The sequence below is a fragment of the Theropithecus gelada genome, chromosome 16, assembly GCF_003255815.1.
Source record: "Theropithecus gelada isolate Dixy chromosome 16, Tgel_1.0, whole genome shotgun sequence".
NCBI classification, from domain to species: domain Eukaryota; kingdom Metazoa; phylum Chordata; class Mammalia; order Primates; family Cercopithecidae; genus Theropithecus; species Theropithecus gelada.
In genome coordinates, this window is record NC_037684.1 from 5,098,766 (window position 1) to 5,118,789 (window position 20,024).

Below are 20,024 nucleotides of genomic sequence, written 5' to 3' on the forward strand. Positions count from 1 at the left end.
TCTCAAGAGTCAATTTCTGGTTATCCCAACATGACACAGTATAAAATCTTATGGAAAAAAAATATTTGTCATTGAGATGGAATTACAGTTCATACAGTAGTTTTACATTGTTGATGTTTTATTTATGTTTATGTGAGACTTAATTTATATTTGTAGAATCTACTGTTTCTAATGATTTAGAGAATGGGAAACTGAAAGAAATTTTAAAGACATTAAGTAAACCTTATTTGTTCTAATGGGTTTCTAGTGAATCTCCTTCAAGTTGGGGCATAGACATTGAGAGGAGAGGTTTTTTAGGAGAGTCTCAAACAAGAAGACAACTCAAATTAAGTGTTTATTCCTCTTGGTTGTCAGTGCTTCATTAAAGCTTATTTATTTCTTTTTTTCTAGCAGGCAGATAGAAGTTCCTGTCACTTTCTCCTTTTTTATGGGGTAGGATGTGATATTCCTTCTAGTGGAAATACCAGTCAAATGTCCATGGATCATGAAGAATTACTACGTACTCCTGGAGCCTCTCTCCGGAAGGGAAAAGGGAACTCCTCTATGGTCAGCTTCTTCTGTACTTTTCCTGTATCATTTTATGTGCTCTGTTTGTTTTCTGAATGAACTTCGGTAAATTTCATCTAGGTATATAGTGTAATAGTGAAAAACTGCTTAGAATCTAGTTCTATTACTGCTCTTTGGGGAACTTTGGGCAAGTTCATAACATCCTTATTCCTCAGTTCCTCAACTTTAAAATGGGGACAGTAATAGTTCCTGCCCCAGAGTTGTTAAAGAGGGATAAATAAAAGGATGTGTAAATAGTACTTGACACTTACAAGCTATATCTGATAATTATAATTATTATAAACCTCCACTCCATAAAAAACCCATTCATACAACAGAAGTATAGAATTTGTACCAGCTAACAAAGGTACAGATTTACAGGGATAAAAACAAAGTATTTTGCTTCATGTGAAAGATAAGTGTTTCTGTGATTTGTGTTTGTATGTATAATTTCTTTTAAATCATATTTCAAGTGAAAATATCAGATCGTTGCAGAAGAGTTTATTTTCCAAACCAAAACTTTTTTCATCTCTAATTTTTAACATAACCTTGTTAGGGAAAAAAACACCTAAGCAGTATGGTATTTACTATTGTCTGTTTTACTTGTAGAATTTGCATTTTCTTTTTTACCAATTTTCTTCTCCATTTCATGTTTGGGGAATAAGTAATTCAGAATCAAGTATATCTGCTACAGCTATATTTATTTCTTGTTTATGCCCTTGTTTCAATGAGTGCTACAGTGTACTTATTTTATTACTTCCCTACACACACACACACACACACACACACACACAGTTGATTGCATTGTTGGGTTTTATATATAAAATTACCCGAGTTGCAAATATATGTCTTCCACCCTTGACTGTCAGGATAGTGCAGCAGGATGCAGCGGAACCCCCCCGATTTGCCGACAAGCCCAGACCAAACTAGAAGTGGCCCTGTACATGTTTCTGTGGAACCCTGACACTGAAGCTGTTCTGGTTGCCATGTCCTGTTTCCGACACCTCTGTGAGGAAGCAGATATCCGGTGTGGGGTGGATGAAGTGTCAGTGCATAACCTCTTGCCCAACTATAACACATTCATGGAGTTTGCCTCTGTCAGCAATATGATGTCAACAGGTAAATGTGAATAGTGGTTTTTTTTACTCAGTCTGCCTCAAAGCACATGGCATCTGATTGTGAGAATGTATTTAAGGTCACTACTTTGTAAGTTTACAGAGGAAATTCAAATAGCTTACTTGAAATCTTTCTCTGAACAAAGTAAGATGAAAATAAAAAGCATTTGAAATAAATTGTTAGTCTCCTACTGAGTTGTTAATATGCTATACATTTTAAAAATAACTGGCAGTGTATGTTACTATCAGTTATGATTATGTAATTTACTCTGCCTAAGTTGTAGATAGTGAAGTTTTATGAACATTGGCATATGTTTCGAGTAAATTATAGGTGGGAATAGTTATTTTATTCTGTGGACATTGTAGAGTCCAAGATAAGTACCTTTCTTCTGAGGTTAGTGAAAGGAAGTTTTTGGCTTTATCATTTGAGGCATTTGCTCTACTCTTCCTACTCTGCCTTTTGGGTGGGGCTTATCAGGTTCTCCATTGGCAGGCAGGGCTCTAAGTGCAGTAACTTGATTTGCTGTTGTATTTGCTTAGGAAGAGCAGCACTTCAGAAAAGAGTGATGGCACTGCTGAGGCGCATTGAGCATCCCACTGCAGGAAACACTGAGGTATGCCCTTAGCAACAGAAACACCCTTTCCAGGCGCCCACCCTCAATTTTGGAAGCCTCTTGTTACATATGTGTGATCAGGAATAGCTTTTGAAGTAAATCTAAGATATGTGCATATTACAAGTATAATATCTGAGTATTTAATATACCTCAAGTTTGAAACTTGACTGTTGCTCATGGATGTTTAGCTCTAGACTTAAAGTTGTTTTCAAGTGATAACTGCCTTCATTTTAGGCTTGGGAAGATACACATGCAAAATGGGAACAAGCAACAAAACTAATCCTTAACTATCCAAAAGCCAAAATGGAAGATGGCCAGGTAAGTTTGTAAAGTTGACTTTTGTCTATTAATTGATCTGCTAAATATATGTACTTCACTTTGGTAATCTTTCATGAGTCACTCAGTAAAGTAAGCATATAGTTGTCTGAAGACTGATATTTAATTGTGGTTTATCTAGACCTGTACTTTGTAATATGGTAGCCACTAGCATGTGTGATGATTTAACTTAAATTTTAACATAATTAAAATTAAATAAAATTTAGTTCCTCAATCATATAGTAGCCACATTGCAAGTACCCAGTAGCCACATTTGACAATTACTTACTCTGTTGGACAGCAGAGAGAGAAAATGTTCCCATCATCACGGAAATACTGGGCAGCATTCCTAGAGACTGTTTGTTGCAGAGACCATTTCTTTACCTTTTCTTGCTCTTTCTCCCTTCATCAGGGTGTTTCACAGAATTTTCAGAAAAGGAGCAACAGAGGTAGAGAAGAGTTAACATGGAAACAATTCATTTTGCTATTTTGTTAGGTATTCTAATTAAGGAATGTCTTAGGCAGTAGATTGAGCCCATAGAGTAAATGAAATTTTAAAATGTGGACAGTTCATTCAACTATTATTATTCACTGTATTACCCGTTACTTTGGAAATTAATGATCAGTTGGTGTTTGTGTGTACTTGATTTGTAATGTTCATATTGCTCTCATTATTAGGTGATTTATAAAAACTGGTTATTCCCCCATTTTTTTGGTCATGCTTAATTACAATAAGAAAAAAGTTACATTTTTGTGAAGCAAAATTATGTACCTAATACCTTTATTTGAAGGGGACATGTAGCTTTAGAATGAAAGCTTTTGGGGAGTTTAATATAATATATAATTACATGCCATACAATTCACCCATTTAAATTATCCAATTCAGTGACTGTTTTTAGTATATTCACAGAGTTGTACAACCATCACCACAATCAAGTTTTAGAACAATTTCATCAATTGAGAAAAAAACCCTGTACCCTTTAGCTATCTCTGCCTCTAACCACCCCCCACCCGCTTTCTTGCCTCTCTTCCCCTAACTTCTCCAGCCCTAGGCAACCACGAATCTACTTTCTGTCTCTGTAGATTTGCCTATTCTGGATATTTTTTGTAAATGGAATTAATAGAATATGCAGGCTTTTGTGATTAGCTTCTTTCACTTAGCATAATGTTTCCAAGGTTCATCCATGTGAAATCAAATTTTTGAAAGAAATTTGATACTCGGGTGATTATATTAGTATATGATAAAAATAAATCAGTGGCTCTTTAAAAATGTGTATGGTAATTTTGGGGGTTGATATTAATGTATTTTTTACATTTTTTGTACTTTTGTCATGGAATAAATGTTGGATAAAGAATAATTTGTCAAGTCTCAACTAATTAAGGTTTAATTCATGCTTTGCACAAAAATTTTGTGTTTAGGCTGCTGAAAGCCTTCACAAGACCATTGTTAAGAGGCGAATGTCCCATGTGAGTGGAGGAGGATCCATAGATTTGTCTGACACAGACTCCCTACAGGAATGGATCAACATGACTGGCTTCCTTTGTGCCCTTGGGGGAGTGTGCCTCCAGCAGAGAAGCAATTCTGGCCTGGCAACCTATAGCCCACCCATGGGTCCAGTCAATGAACGTAAGGGTTCCATGATTTCAGTGATGTCCTCAGAGGGAAACGCAGATACACCTGTCAGCAAATTTATGGATCGGCTCTTGTCCTTAATGGTGTGTAACCATGAGAAAGTGGGACTTCAAATACGGACCAATGTTAAGGATCTGGTGGGTCTAGAATTGAGTCCTGCTCTGTATCCAATGCTATTTAACAAATTGAAGAATACCATCAGCAAGTTTTTTGACTCCCAAGGACAGGTAAAGTGTTCTCTTTTTTATTTTTCACCTTTCCCTATGAATAGAGTGACGTGTTTGAAACAAGCCTTTTTCTTTGAGATTATTTAAATTAGGTACTCACAGTTTTTAAAAATTTCCAAAAAATTGCAGAAAGAAGAGTCATCTCAATGTAGGGGTCAGCTTGCCTCTTAGGAACTCTGGTGTGTACATGTGCCTGAGGGTATACGTGCCTTGTGTATGGGTACGAGTGTCTTCGTATATCTGTAGGCTTGTTTGGCTCTGTGCCTGTGGGTGCACTTACTCTGTGTGTTTAGATCAGTCAGTTTCATCTCTCTAGGGGGTCTGTCTTGTGGGCATTGATGGCAAATCTTTAATATATTTGTTCTTTCTATAGGTTTTATTGACCGATACCAATACTCAGTTTGTAGAACAAACCATAGCTATAATGAAGAACTTGCTAGATAATCATACGGAAGGCAGCTCTGAACATCTGGGGCAAGCTAGCATTGAAACAATGATGTTAAATCTGGTCAGGTAAGCGTTCTACTGAAATATAGCAGAAACATTTTAAGAGATAAGAAAAACCTCTTACACATTGATATTGGTGGTAATTGATAAAATAATTTGCCATTCTTTACTGCACACAAACTAGGGTGTGACAATAAGGTAACCAGAAGTTGTGTATGTTCTTTTCTAAATAAATATCTTATTGTTTTCGAACTTAAATTTAATTCATTTTGCTTGATGACTAAAGTACTTTGAATGCCTTCTCCTTTGTCTATATCTGATAATTTTTTTATTGTTTCTATGTCTATATAGGTATGTTCGTGTGCTTGGGAATATGGTCCATGCAATTCAAATAAAAACGAAACTGTGTCAGTTAGTTGAAGTAATGATGGCAAGGAGAGATGACCTCTCATTTTGCCAAGAGATGAAATTTAGGTGAGTTCTCAAAAGAGCAGTGTAGGGTCTTGTAAATCTTAATATGTTCAATGAAGTACAGGAAAAGAGTAGATACATGGTTATTGGTAGAAAGGAGGACATGAAAAGAGAGCAATTTACATGTTTGTTTTTCTCTACATCCCTTCTCAAATTTCCCTAAGCTTTGTGCCTGTGACAGTGCTCCCTTTTTCTAAAACTATGCTATAATTGAGCTAAGAATTTGATTCTGTTTCCAATCTGATACCATAACTAAGGGCCATGATGGAGGGTAAATATCGATGTTGCTTGTTCCCTTCTGGCTTTTATGTCTGTGATAGCAGTATCTCTTTTATAAAGTCATCATGTCACTTAGATTATCTGGGAAATTATTTGCACTATAAGAAATCTTACATGACTAAAGGTGTGTGTGTGGCTTCAAAAAAATTGTTTGCTGTTTCTCTTTTCTCCACCATTCTATAGGAATAAGATGGTAGAATACCTGACAGACTGGGTTATGGGAACATCAAACCAAGCAGCGGATGATGATGTAAAATGTCTTACAAGGTAAAAAAGAGAATGACCTTCAAGTATTAGTGGGTTTTACTGTGAGAATTATAACTACTTCATTATAGCTTTATACTTGTATTTTATGTGTATTTAAACTTTTTAGGTGTCAAACTTTTGTGTTTGAAATATGTAAAGACACTAATCTTTATTACTTTTTTTTTTTGACTGATAGACTTTCAGTAAAAATAAATGTGAAAGAGCGATATGTTTGGGAAGTTAGTGTTGCTAGGTTATGAAGAATAGTGTAGAGTTATTGGGAAATAAGATACATAAAGCCTCAGATTGCATTTATGTTATGATTAGATAAAAGTATTACTTGAGGAACTCATTGTGTTGAATCTTTCTAAGAAATAATTGATTTCCTGATTCAAGCACCAGAGACGGAAAAAAAAGGAAATAATTAAGTCTGCTTTAATGATAAATACTTATTGACACATATCAGAAAGTGATTAAACACTATGGACTGTATAATAAACATTCACATATGTTTCTTTGACCAAGCCTAGCTTTATAATACAGTCTTCTCTCAGGATCTGTCAGGGATTAGTTCCAGGAACCACTCCCCAAACCGCTCCCCACATCTCACTCCCATGAACACTAAAATCCACAGATGCTCAAGTCTCTGACGTAAAATGTCATAGTATTTGCATATACACTATGCACATCCTCTCATATATTTTAAATTATCTTTCGATTACTTATAATATCTAATACAATATAAATGTTATATAAATAGTTGTTATATCATATTGTTTAGGGAATAACAACAAAGAAAAATCTGCACATGTTGAGTGCAGATGAAACCCTACTTTTTTTCCCCCAACTTTCTTCAGTCCGTGGTTGGATGAATCCATGGATATAGAACTCACTGATAGAGAGGGCTAATTGTACATTCTAAATTTAAGGTAGTCATTTTGCCAAGATTACTTTATAGAAAGTAAGTATTACCTTCTCCCCATTTGAGATGATTTTGTATTCTGGGATCTGCATATTAACTCAAATTATTTGGGTTGTGCTAATAATTTGTTTAATGAAATAGATATTTCCTAAGGCTTATATCCGTTAGTAAGAGGTTTATTTGAGGGGAAGCAAAAGAGCCTGAAAGATTTATGGTCTCTAAATTTTTTTTTTCCAGAGATTTGGACCAGGCAAGCATGGAAGCAGTAGTTTCACTTCTAGCTGGTCTCCCTCTGCAGCCTGAAGAAGGAGATGGTGTGGAATTGATGGAAGCCAAATCACAGTTATTTCTTAAGTAAATTTCGGTCACCAAAAAACATAAAGCAAAAAGCAAATAAAGCCCCCCACCACACACACAAAAACAAGTAATCCCCATGACAGGACTAGGATAGGAAAATAACTGTGTTTTGTGATTTTTTTAAAGAAAATAATATGATCAGTGAAATTTTACTTATAATAAAACCCAAATTGCTTCATTAAGTCATTTACAAAAGTGACATTGTCTAAGCTGTTTGGACCACTAATTTTATATACTAAACATTAAAAGTGACACATTTAACCAGGTTACATTGCATCTATTTGATGCTTATGTTATGAAGGGTATACTAGGCTATATCAGCTAAAATCATGTCTAACATAGCACACTTCATAATGAGCCACCCTGGCTGATTATCCTGAGAGAGGAGAGAAACAGTTAACCCAGGGCCAGTCACACCATGCACATATGATTGTTTTGGAATGTCTGGTTAGCTTTCTAGTTGATACGGCCTTCCCTACGTAAAGGTCGGTTTTTTTATTTCTCAGATACTTCACATTATTTATGAACCTTTTGAATGACTGCAGTGAAGTTGAAGATGAAAATGCACAAACAGGTGGCAGGAAACGTGGCATGTCTCGGAGGCTGGCATCACTGAGGCACTGTACAGTCCTTGCAATGTCAAACTTACTCAATGCCAACGTAGACAGTGGTCTCATGCACTCCATAGGTGAGATCAAAAGAAAGTTTCATTTAGAAATACAAAACCTAGAGAACTGGCATGTAAGATAAGCAAAAATTACTTCAGCAAGGCCATGTTAGTAAATTGGCGTCTGTTTGTCCACATTAGGCTTAGGTTACCACAAAGATCTCCAGACAAGAGCTACATTTATGGAAGTTCTGACAAAAATCCTTCAACAAGGCACAGAATTTGACACACTTGCAGAAACGGTATTGGCTGATCGGTTTGAGAGATTGGTGGAACTGGTCACAATGATGGGTGATCAAGGAGAACTCCCTATAGCGATGGCTCTGGCCAATGTGGTTCCTTGTTCTCAGTGGGTAAGTGCATAGAGTAAGCGGGAAAGAAAAGTGCCTGGCATATAGCAAATCCTTCAGACTATATTTGTTCAGTAAGTGTTTGTTGAATGAATGGGTAAAACTTTAGGGCCAGAATAAATCTTTTTTTTTTTTTTTTTTTTTGGAGATGGGATCTCGCTCTGTCTCCTAGGCTGGAGTGCAGTGGCCCAATTTCGGCTCACTACAACCTCCGCCTCCTGGGTTCAAGCAATTCTCCTGCCTCAGCCTCCCAAGTAGCTGGGACTACAGGCATCCGCCACCACTCCTGGCTAATTTTTTGTATTTTCAGTAGAGACGGGGTTTCACCATATTGGGCAGTCTGGTCTCGAACTACTGACCTTGTGATCCGCCCACCTCGGCCTCCCAAAGTGCTGGGATTACAGGCTTGAGCCACCGCACCCGGCCCAGAAGAAATCTTAGAAGATGTTTAGTTAGATGATTTTTCAGGTGTAGGGAAATGGTTGGCACCACTAGACCTGACTGGTGTTCTATATCTTTCCATCCTACTAAAAAGTTCCGTTTAAACACTGATTAAAAATCACTGATCTACTCTGGTGTCTTCATATATTTGATAAGGTAATTAGGTTAAACCTAATTTTAGTTAGTAGTTGCAACACTGGAGCTGGAATCCACAATTTGTGCCTGTGTACTACCTCCAGTTTGCTATTCTTTTCCCCAGAATGTCTTACACAATTTTTTTAAAATGTAAGTACTTTTTATTTGCATTTGATATTATGATATTTGTTTTAAACACTGAAAACATCATATGGCTATTAGGTCTCTCTCTTAATGAAAAATTTTCCTAAAATCACATCATTCTTAATACATGCTAAAACGTTGAGAAGGGTTGTTGTTCCTTTCCAGTGTTAAAAGGCTATTTGCTTTTTATTGTACCAAAACTGATTTCAGTTGTAGTAAATTATGACTAATAAGGTAATCTGTCGTCGTTATACTTGTACTTAAAGTAAAATTTTTTATACCTGTACTTAAAGTAGAATTAAAACTCCTTATCCTGTCCTACAAGGCTCTACCTGATCTGGGCCCTGCCTCAGAGATCTCTAACATCATCTTATGCTATTTTCTTTCTTGTTCACCAAAGCCACACCAGCTACCTTTCTGTTCCTTCTTGTTAGACTTGTTTCTGCCTTAGAGCACCCTTGCTTCTGCCACCACCTGAAATGCTTCTTCTCTGGTATTTTATTTTGGTGAGAACACGTAGCATGAGATCTACCCTCTAACAGATTTTTAAGTGTATAATACAGTATTGCTGTCTGTAGGCACAATGCTGCACAGCAGATCTCTAGAACTTACCTTGTATAACTGAAATTTTACACTCATTGATTAGCAACAGCCCCAAATTATTGAAACCTTCGTGAAGCCTAAAATTAGTTCACAGATGTTCAAATGTTTTGAAAATGGATGTTCTGAATTATCTTATTAGCACCTATTTATAATTAGCACTGAAAATACTCAGTAATTTTTTAAATTAAGAATCAGTTAAGGGCCGGGTGTGGTGGCTCACACCTGTAATCCCAGCACTTTGGGAGGTCCTAGGTGGGTGGATCACAAGGTCAGGAGATCGAGACCATCCTGGCTAACACCGTGAAACCCTGTCTCTACTAAAAAAAAATACAAAAAAATTAACCGGGCGTGGTGGCAGACGCCAATAGTCCCAGCTACTCGGGAGGCTAAGGCAGGAGAATGGCATGAACCCGGGAGGTGGAGCTTGTAGTGAGCCAAGATCACACCACTGCGCTCTAGCCTGGGTAACAGAGCGAGACTCCGTCTCAAAAAAAAAAAAAAAAAAATTCAGTTAAGTTCAAGTAGCTTTAATTCGTTGAGTTTTATATTAAATGACTTTGAGAAGGAATTTTCTGTTAGGCCAGATCTCACCTATAACATTATTGTAATCCTGGGATCAGGCCAGAATTAGAGAGCTATGGGCCATGATCCTGGCCTTTGTTGTTACTGCTTGAGGATTGAGGCATCTTTTTATAGCTTCCCCTATTCTCTATAAATTTCTTCTTATCATGTGATTAAACAGTGGTTTACCATTAGATCATTTTTTCTTGAGTGTACCCCAAACTGCTTTACTACAGGGAGTTATAAAGGATGTCATTTAGGTAATAGATAGGAATTTCAGCCCTCATCCTTACACCTCTAGCTTTGTATGTAAATCTGACTGATCTCTGGGTTCTGAATGCCCAATTCCTTTTCTTCCTGATTTCTCAAAAATCCTGCAGTCTTTCTGTTTTTGTCATGTCTCTGCCTAGTATATATTCAGTATTCACTGAGTTCCCCTGACTGTATGAGAAGAGAGTAGAACTCTTCTGATCATCAGTCTTATTTCTGCTCTGTGCAAATGCTTGTACAAATCAAACTAAATTCTTTGCTGTCATCTTCTGTTTCTGTTCTCTTTCATTTTGTGATGTAATTTGAGCTGAATCTTGGAGGTTTTGTCTCCTGGTAAAGCCTAGGCCTCTCCCAATAGCTTTCACCAGTTAATCCTTGGAATTAACAGCTATCGTAGACATCGTATATAGTCATCTATCATAAACAATATTCACAGTTAAATCTCAGGATAAATATTAATCAGTCACCATTTGCCTTAATTTAGCAAGTGGTTGTCAACTTTGGGTTTACATTTTTGCTACTCTTTAGCTTTCTACCTAAGAACAAAAATGGGATTGTTTGCGCTAAGCTGATTTTGTTTTGTTCTCAGGATGAACTAGCTCGAGTTCTGGTTACTCTGTTTGATTCTCGACATTTACTCTACCAACTGCTCTGGAACATGTTTTCTAAAGAAGTAGAATTGGCAGACTCCATGCAGACTCTCTTCCGAGGCAACAGCTTGGCCAGTAAAATAATGACGTTCTGTTTCAAGGTTTGTATCATTCATTTTGTGTGCGTGTGTGTGCTGACGTATGTCAAGTAATGATTATGTACAGAATGTGCAGGACTGATTGTCTTCTTTTAAGGTAAAATATATGGAGCAGGCATAATCAACTCCTACTCATGCATTTCTGTAGGTATATGGTGCTACCTATCTACAGAAACTCCTGGATCCTTTATTACGAATTGTGATCACATCCTCTGATTGGCAGCATGTTAGCTTTGAAGTGGATCCTACCAGGTTTGTCATCTTTTCACATAGAACTGCTCTGGTTTTTTTTGTTTTGTTTTGTTTTGTTTTTTACATGAAGCAAGGCCCCTTCTCCCCTTGATCATTAAAATTAGTTTTTAATTATAAAAGTTATATACAAATACACTTTAATGATATCTGTAATTTTTTTTAAGGTATCCTTTTTTTTTGTTTGCCTTAGATCCAGGGACAGACTGGAGAAAGGTGTCTTTGACTTCCACCTCCAGAGACTGTTACTAGTTAAGTCTATTCCACTGTCATTTTTCCATGCATTTGCATATTCATATACAGTCACTCACATGCATACTCTTTTTCTAACTCACTTTTCCTATGATGAGGAGTGACTTAGGAGAAGGGAAAGAGGCTAATAGGTAATGTAGGGTGCAGTTTATTTATTTGTCTTTTTTTTTTAAATTTGAGACAGTCTCATTCTGCCATTCAGGCTGGAGTGCAGTGGTGCAGTCTTGGCTCACTGCAGCCTCCGCCTCCCAGGTTCGTGTGATTCTCCTGCCTCAGCCACCTGAGTAGCTGGGATTACAGGCATGCGCCACCACACCCAGTTAATTTTTTTTTTTTTTTTTTTTGTATTTTTAGTAGAGATGGTGTTTCACCATGTTGGCCAGGCTGGTCTCAAACTCCAGACCTCAGGTGATCTGCCTGCCTTGGCCTCCAAAAGTGCTGGAATTATAGGTGTGAGCCACCATGCCCAGCCCAGAGTGCAGTTTAAACCACCATTTCTGTGAAGCTTTCTCTGTCTGTTACCAGGTACTACCCATGAACAAAGAAATATGCTTTGTTCTGTGCCTCACACCACCATTGTAACAATTGGGATGGTTTATGAGTTTATCTCCCCTCTAGAGTGTTGGCTCTTACACATTTTTACATCTTTATATCCTTCCATGAGTATTTAGCATGGTGTCTGCTTTATAGGGAACATTTTATAAATATTTGTTAAGTGAATAAATTTTAACTGATTTTCTTATGCTTACTTTTTATAAGCCACATGTTAAGATGTTCTTGTCTTTCAGTTAGGACTTTATTTGCCATGTGTATGTTTATTTTTTATTTTTTATTTTTTATTTTTGGCTTTTTTTTTTTTGAGACACAGTCTTGCTTTGTCACACAGGCTGGAGTGTAGTGGCGCAATCTTGGCTCACTGCAACCTCTGCCTCCTGGGTTCAAGTGATTCTCCTGCCTCAGCCTCTTGAGCAGCAGGGATTACAGGTGCCCACCACGATGCCCGGCTAATTTTTGTATTGTCAGTAGAGACGGTGTTTCACCATGTTGGTCAGGCTGGTCCTGAACTCCTGACCTCAAGCAATCCACCCCCCTCGGTCTCCCAAAGTGCTGGGATTACAGGTGTGAGCTACCACGCCCAACCATGTAATATCTTTTTTCTTTCCTTTATTTTCAGTCTGTGTTTTTCCTTGTAGGTGAAGTCTGTTTCTAGTAGGCAACAGATTTTTGGGTCATTGGGGTTTTTTTGTTTGTTTGTTTGTTTTTAATCCATTCAACCACTCTTACGTCTTTTGATTGGAGAATTTAGTCCATTTACATTCGATGTTATTATTGACAAGGACTTACTCCTGCTATTTTGTTATTTGTTTTCTGGTTGTTTTGTGGTCTTCTCTTCCTTCTTTTCTTCCTTCCTGCCTTCCCTTTAGTAAAAGTGATTTTTACAGGTGGTATGTTTTAATTTCTTGCTTTTTATTTTTTGTACATCTGTTTTATGTTTTTGATTTGAGGTTACCATGAGGCTTGCCAATAATAGTTTATGAGCCATTCTTTTAAGCTGATGACAAGTTAGCACTGATTGCATAAAGCAGCAAACAAGCAAAAAGAAAACTAATAAAAACTCTACACTTTAACTTTATCCCCCCACTTTTTAACTTTTTGTTGTTTTTATGTATACCTTATTATACTGTGTCTTGAAAAGCTGTAGTTATTATTTTTAAAAGGCTCATCTTTTAGTCTTCTCAAGATAGTAGTTCATACCACAATTACAGTGTTATAATATTTTGTGTATTTACTATTACCAGTGAGCTTTGGACCTTCAGATGATTTCTTGCTGCTTGTTAATATCCTTTTCCTTTTGATTGAAGAACTCCCTTTAGCATTTCTTCTAGGACAGGTCTGGCATTGATAAAATCCCTCAGCTTTTGTTTGTCTAGGAAAGTCTTTATTTCTCCTTCGTATGTGAAGGATATTTTCACTGGATATACTGTTCTAAGGTAAAAGTTTTTTTTTTTCCTTTAGCACTTGAAATATGTCATGCCACTCTCTCCTGGCCTCTAAGGTTTCCACTGAGAAGTCTGCGGCCAGATGTATTGGAGCTCCATTGTATGTTATTTGTTTCTTTTCTCTTGCTACTTTTAGGATCCTTTCTTTATCCTTGACCTTTGGGAGTCTGATTATTAAATATCTTGAGTTAATCTTTGGTTTAAATCTGTTTGGTGTTCTGTAACCTTCCTGGACTTGAATATTGATAAATATCTTTCTCTAGGTTTCAGAAGTGCTCTGTTATTACCTCTTTGAATAAATTTTCTACTGCTCTTTCTACCTCCTTTTTTTTTTTTTTTTTTTTGAGATGGAGTTTCTTGTCACCCAGGCTGGAGTGCAATGGTGCAACCTCTGCCTCTACCTCCTCTTTAAGGCCAGTAACTCTTAGATTTGCTCTTTTGAGGCTGTTTTCTGGATCTTGTAAGCATGCTTCATTCTTTCTTATTCTCTTTTGTCTCCTCTGTGTATTTTCAAATAGACTGTCTTCAAGCTCACTAATTCTTCGGCTTCATCAATTTTGCTTTTAAGAGACTCTGATGCATTCTTCAGTATGTCAGTTGCATTTTTCATCTCCAGAATTTCTGCCTGGTTCTTTGTAATTGTTTCAATCTCTTCATTAAATTTATCTTGTAGGATTCCCATTCCTTCTCCACATTATCATGGATTTCCTTGAGCTTCCTCAAAACAGCTATTTTGAATCCTCGGTCTGAGAGGTCACATATCTCTGTCTCTCCAGGATTGATCACTGGTGCCTTATTTAATTCGTTTGGTGGGTCATGTTTTTCTGGATGGTCTTGATGCTTATGGATGTTCATTAGTGCCTGGGCATTGAAGAGTTAGATATTTTTGTAGTATTTGTAGTCTGGGCTTGTTTGTACCTATCCTTCTGGGGAAGGCTTTCCAAGTATTTGAAGGCACTTGGGTGTTGTTATCTAAGTCTTTGGTCACTGCAGCTATATCTGCTTTAGGGGACGCTCCAAGCCCAGTAATGCTGTGGCTCTTGTACACTCTTAGCAGTACCACCTTGGTGGTCTTGGGTAAGATCCTGGAGAATTCCCTGGGTTATCAAATGGAGACTCTTGTTCTCTTCCCTTACTTTCCTCTAAACAAACAGAGTCAGTCTGTCTCTCTTTCTCTCTCTCTTTCTGTCTGTGTGTGTGTGTGTTGAGCTGCCTGTAGCTGGGGGAGGGGCGACACAAGCAGCCCTGTGGCCACCACCACTGGGAGTGCACTGGGTCTTGCCCAAGGCCTGCAGTACTGCTGCCTGACTACCACCTATGTTCACTCAAGGCCCAAGGGCTCTACAGTCAACAGGTGGCAAACCCAGCCAGGCTTGTGTTCTTCCCTTCAGGCAGTGAGTTTTCCATGGGTCCAGAGATGCTGTTCAGGAGCCAGTGACTAGAGTTGGATACATTAGAGATCTGTGTAGTGCTCTATTCTGCTGCGGCTAAGGATTAAGCTGGCACCCAAGCTGTAAGACAAAGTCCTTCCCACTCTTCCCTCCTCTTTTCTCAAGCAGAGGAGTCTTTTCCTATGGCCGCCATTGCCCCAGGCCCATGGTGAGAGCTGCCTGGCTATCACTGATGTTCACTCAAGGCTCAAGGGCTCTTCATTCAGCTTGTGGTGAATGCTGCTAGTTCTGAGTCTCTCCCTTAAGGCCATGGGGCTCCCCTCTAACCCAGGGCAGGTCCAGGAAAGTCTTCCAGGAGCCAAGGCCTGGAATCTGGGACCCCAGGAACCTACTTAGTGCTCTACCCCACTGTGTCGAGCTGGTACCCAAGTTGCAACACAGAGTCCTCTTTATTCTTACCTCTTCTTTCCTCAAGCCGAAGGGATCTGTCTCCATGGCCACCACAGTTGGTAATGTGCTGGGTAACACCTGAAGCCAGCATGTCTCCCAAGTCTCACCCAAGGACCACAACAAGTACTGCCTGGCTATCCCTGCTGGTTATTCGGGGCCAAGGGCTCTTTAGTCAGCAGGTGATGAGTTCTGCCAGGACTGGGTCCTTCCTTTTAAGACAGCAGATTCCCTTCTGGCCCAGGGTTTGTTTAGGAGTGTTGTCTGGGAGCTAGGGCCTGGAATGGGGGCCTTAGGACTCTGCCTGGTGCCCTCTCCTACTGTGGCTAAGCTGGTAGTTGCAAGACAAGGTCCTCTTTACTCTCTCCACTCTTGTATTTGAACAGAGGGAAGGTGTCTCTGTTGGAGCTACGAACTGAGCTGAGCTGCCTGGGTTTGGGAGAGGGGTGATGTAAGCATTCCCTTGGCTGCCCTGGCTGTCTTACTAGGTCTACCCCAAGTCCACTGGCTCTGAGCCCAGCACAGCACCAGGACTTACCCAGAAACTGCAGTCCTTGTGTCCCTAGACTGCCTTTCAAGTTTATTTAGGACTTCAGGGCACTTGAGCTCTTGGTGGTGGGGCTTGCTGGAAGTCAGGTTTCAACAACTGGGATGGGTGATTTACCTCTGGCTAGGTCTGTTCTAAGTTCTCTGTCCGTGAGCACTAGTTGAGCTCTGCCCTGTGTTGCTTTCTGCTATGACAGGGCAGCATTGAGTTCTTATGCAAAGCTCCATAATCACTGCGCTGTCCGTCCCCCAAATGCAGATTTTCTTTGCACACCATGGGGCCACTGCCAGGAGGTGAAGGAAGGGTGATATAGGTAATTCAAGACAGTTTTTCCTACCCACTTCAGTGCCTCTTTCCTTAATATGATGTTAAGACCAGGTGTTTTGATTACTTACCTGATTTTCAGTTCTTATGAAGGTGCTTTTTTTGTATGGATGATTGTTCAGATTGGTGTTCCTATAGGGGGGACGATCCCTGGAGGCTTCCATTCAGCCATCTTGCTCCACCTCCAATTCTGAAGCTGGTTCTTTGAAAATCAACTTGAGCGAAAAGTTTTTTACACAGGAACACTTGAATAATTGAACACAGATGTTCATTGTAGTTCAGAATTACTAGAATATTCAACAGGTTACCATTGGCATGTGGGAAGCAAGAGAGCACTGTGGCTAGAACGTATTGTTTTATAGGGAAACCTGAAATGGACTGCAGTGTTCCTGCTGCTATGCTGACTAAAAAAAAAAAAAAAAAAAAAAAAAAAAAGAAAGGCAATTGTCCGGGTTTCTAGCAGTCTCTTTGAGCCTTGTTAAAGAAATTGTTAATCTCATTCATACCCACCAATTTCTAGGCCTCCATATCTAAGATTTGGATTACTGCTGTATCTTAACGTTCTGCCTGCATATAATCCCCATATTTAGACAGTCTCTTCAATTAGCCACATATTGCAAGTTCATTTTCCTCCTCTGGCTTCCTAACAATCATCAGCCATTCTCCAATGGATACCAACCAGGTGTCCTTGTGATTCAGTTCAACCGTGACACTGTTTACCTGGAGTGAACATCAGATTTCCCACAGGGTGAGGGCTGAGTGAGATTGCCACCACTAAAGATGCCAATTACAAGCCACAGGTTGTTACCTGTGCTTCTCACAGTCTCACCTTGAGTTGGATTAATTTGCTAGAATGGCTCACAGAACTCAGGGGCATACTTTACTTTCATTTGCTTACTTACTATAAAGGATATCACAAAGGGTACAGATGAACAGCCAGATGGAAAAGATGCACACAGGGCAAGGCATGTGGGAAGGGGCTTAGAGCTTCCATGCTGTCTCCAGATGCACTATCCTCTAGGCACCTCTGTGTGTTTGGCAACCTTTAAGCTCTTCAAACTCTGTTCGTTGGGTTTTTATGGTGGCCTCATTACATAGGCATGATTGATTCAATCATGGGTGGTTGGTGATAAACTCAACCTTCAGCCTCTCTCCTCTCCTTGGAAGTTGGGGAGTGGGGCTGAAAGTCTCAACCTTCTAATCATAACTTGGTCCTTCTGGTGACTAGCCCCATCTTGAAGCTCCCTAGGGCCTCCCAGCCACTGGTCATCTCATTATCATACAAAAGACACTCAGCACTTCCAGAGATTCCAAGGGTTTTAAGAGCAATGTGTCAGGAACCAGGAGCAGAGACCAAATATATGTTTATCACAATATCCTTGAGTTATTGTATTGAGTACTTAGTGTGGAATACCTGGTGTATATGTCTTTCTCCTTTTTGAAAAGGTCAAAAGGCAATTATTGTTGAATCCTCAGCACCTGACACTAAGATGGCAAATAGTAGATGTGCACTAAATGTTTATTGGATTGAACTGATTACCTGACCTACCTACTTTCTCTTTCTGAAATACCCTTACTTCTTTTGTCTATGCAAATTCTGTGCCTCCTTTGGAACTCACCTGTTCAATGAAATATTTCCTGCTTTGTAGTCCATGCTAATTTCTGAACTCTTACTGTATTCAATGCTGTACCACACAGCAAACTCTTAAGGAATCTAGAGCAATGACGTAAGTGTCTAAAGCATTTCTGTAATACATTAATTAATATAGAAACAAAATTACTAGTTAATCTGTTAAAACAAATATTTACTCAGTACTTGCTGTGGTAAGGCACTGTGCTAGTCTTTAAGGGGACATAGGTAAACACTTCCTTCAAGGAGCTTACAGTTTAGTAAGAGGGATAAAACACATAACAGATAAGTGGTGAGTTTCATAAGGGATGTATTTTGAGAGTTCAGATTAGGCTAGTTAGAGAGTAAAGGTTTGTGGATTTGATTGCTATTGGGTAAAATTTAAACTACATAAAGCAGGTATTATTATTCCTGTATTATTGATGAGAAAAAATGACACCCAGAGAATTTAAGGATTGTGACCAAGCTCATAATGATCCATGACTGATACAGCTGAAATTTAAACCTAGTAAATCTGCCTGCGGAATCTCTTCCTTTAATCGCAACACCAGAGTTTAGAGGTGGTACTGATAAGAGTTAGCAACACCGGGGTGGGCGTGCTGGCTCATGCCTGTAATCCCAGCACTTTGGGAGGCTGGGGCAGGCAGATCATGAGGTCAAGAGATCAAGACCATCCTGGCCAACATGGTGAAACCCTGTCTCTACTAAAAATACAAAAATTAGCTGGGTGTGGTGTTGGTGCTCAGCTGTAGTCCCAGCTACTGGGGAGGCTGAGGCAGGAGAATCACTTGAACCCAGGAGGCGGAGGTTGCAGTGAGCTGAGATTGTGCCTCTGCACTCCAGCCTGGCAACAGAGCGAGACTCTGTCTCAAAAAAAAGAAAAAAAAGCAACACTGATTGGATATGGGGAATAATGAAGTAGAGCAGGAAAAAGTGACATCAGAGATGGCCTGAACGATGTGATTAAGAAAGTGATAGTGCTATTGATAACATAGGGCACAGGATAAGACATACGAGTATAAGGAAAAATCAGTTAATTTGGGGCATACTGATTTTTAGATATCAGTGGGGAGGGGACATCTAGCAGTTAGAAACGTCAGACTGGATGTGAAATGCAGTTCAAAATAAGGGAAACCTGAATGGCCACAAAATATCTAAAAGCATGTCTAACCTTAGTAGGAACTGTGGAAATAGAAGTTAAAAACATGAACTACCTCATGTTTTTCCCACCTACTAGTTTGGAGGGGAATAAGAATTCTTATACAGTACTAGCTTTAGAGCTATTTGGCAATTATCTAGTAAAGTTAAATCTGCATATACTCAATAACTCAGAAATTTCATTTTTAGGTAGCTGCCTTAGAGAAACTCTTATGTGCAAGAATGTTCATTGCAGTGGTATCTATAAAGGTGAAAAATGTTTAATGTTCATTAATTAGAGAATAGATAAATCATGGTATACAATAGACTATTATGCAGTAAAGTGAACTATATATTCATCTATCAACATGGATATCAGAAACATGATATAGAGTGAAAGATGAAGGTTGCATTTTGTTACTATTGATGAAAAAATTAAAAACCTACATCATTCAGCTGGCCGTGGTGGCTTATGCTTGTAATCCCAGCACTTTAGGAGGCTGAGGCAGGTGGGTCACTTGAAGTCAGGAGTTCGAGACCAGCCTGACCAACATGGTGAAACCCCGTCTCTACTAAAAATATATAATTAGCCGGGTGTGGTGGCGCATGCCCGCAATCCCAGCTACTTGGGAGACTGAGGCAGGAGAATCGCTTGAACTCGGGAGGCGGAGGTTGCAGTGAGCTGAGATTGTGTCATTGCACTCCAGCCTGGGCCACAAGAGTGAAACCCCATCCTCCCGACCCCTCCACCCTCCCACCCCCCCAAAAAGCCCTGCATCATTCATATGTGTGTATTAATTTTTTCATACGGGCATATACACATAGAGGATTGTGAATTGGAAAAATATGTGCTATTCTTGTTTTATCTGTCCTCTCTCTCCCCCTTTTGTTGCTTGGGTATTTTAAAGCATATCTCAGAGATCATGTTTCTAACAGATACAGACTTAAACACACAC

The 20,024-nt window shown here is 39.0% G+C and overlaps 1 protein-coding gene across 2 annotated transcripts in view; it reads left to right on the forward strand.

Annotated features, from left to right (window-relative positions):
• Positions 1-20,024, forward strand: part of NF1 (neurofibromin 1) — a 292,160-nt gene that overhangs the window by 141,248 nt on the left and 130,888 nt on the right. For both annotated transcript variants that reach the window (XM_025363565.1, XM_025363566.1), the window contains exons 17-29: positions 391-546; positions 1,416-1,665; positions 2,202-2,275; positions 2,510-2,593; positions 4,010-4,450; positions 4,824-4,963; positions 5,249-5,371; positions 5,831-5,914; positions 7,053-7,169; positions 7,679-7,860; positions 7,981-8,192; positions 10,933-11,094; positions 11,240-11,343. In XM_025363565.1, coding sequence (XP_025219350.1) covers positions 391-546; positions 1,416-1,665; positions 2,202-2,275; positions 2,510-2,593; positions 4,010-4,450; positions 4,824-4,963; positions 5,249-5,371; positions 5,831-5,914; positions 7,053-7,169; positions 7,679-7,860; positions 7,981-8,192; positions 10,933-11,094; positions 11,240-11,343 — 2,129 coding nt within the window. The remainder of the gene's footprint in view (positions 1-390; positions 547-1,415; positions 1,666-2,201; positions 2,276-2,509; positions 2,594-4,009; positions 4,451-4,823; positions 4,964-5,248; positions 5,372-5,830; positions 5,915-7,052; positions 7,170-7,678; positions 7,861-7,980; positions 8,193-10,932; positions 11,095-11,239; positions 11,344-20,024) is intronic.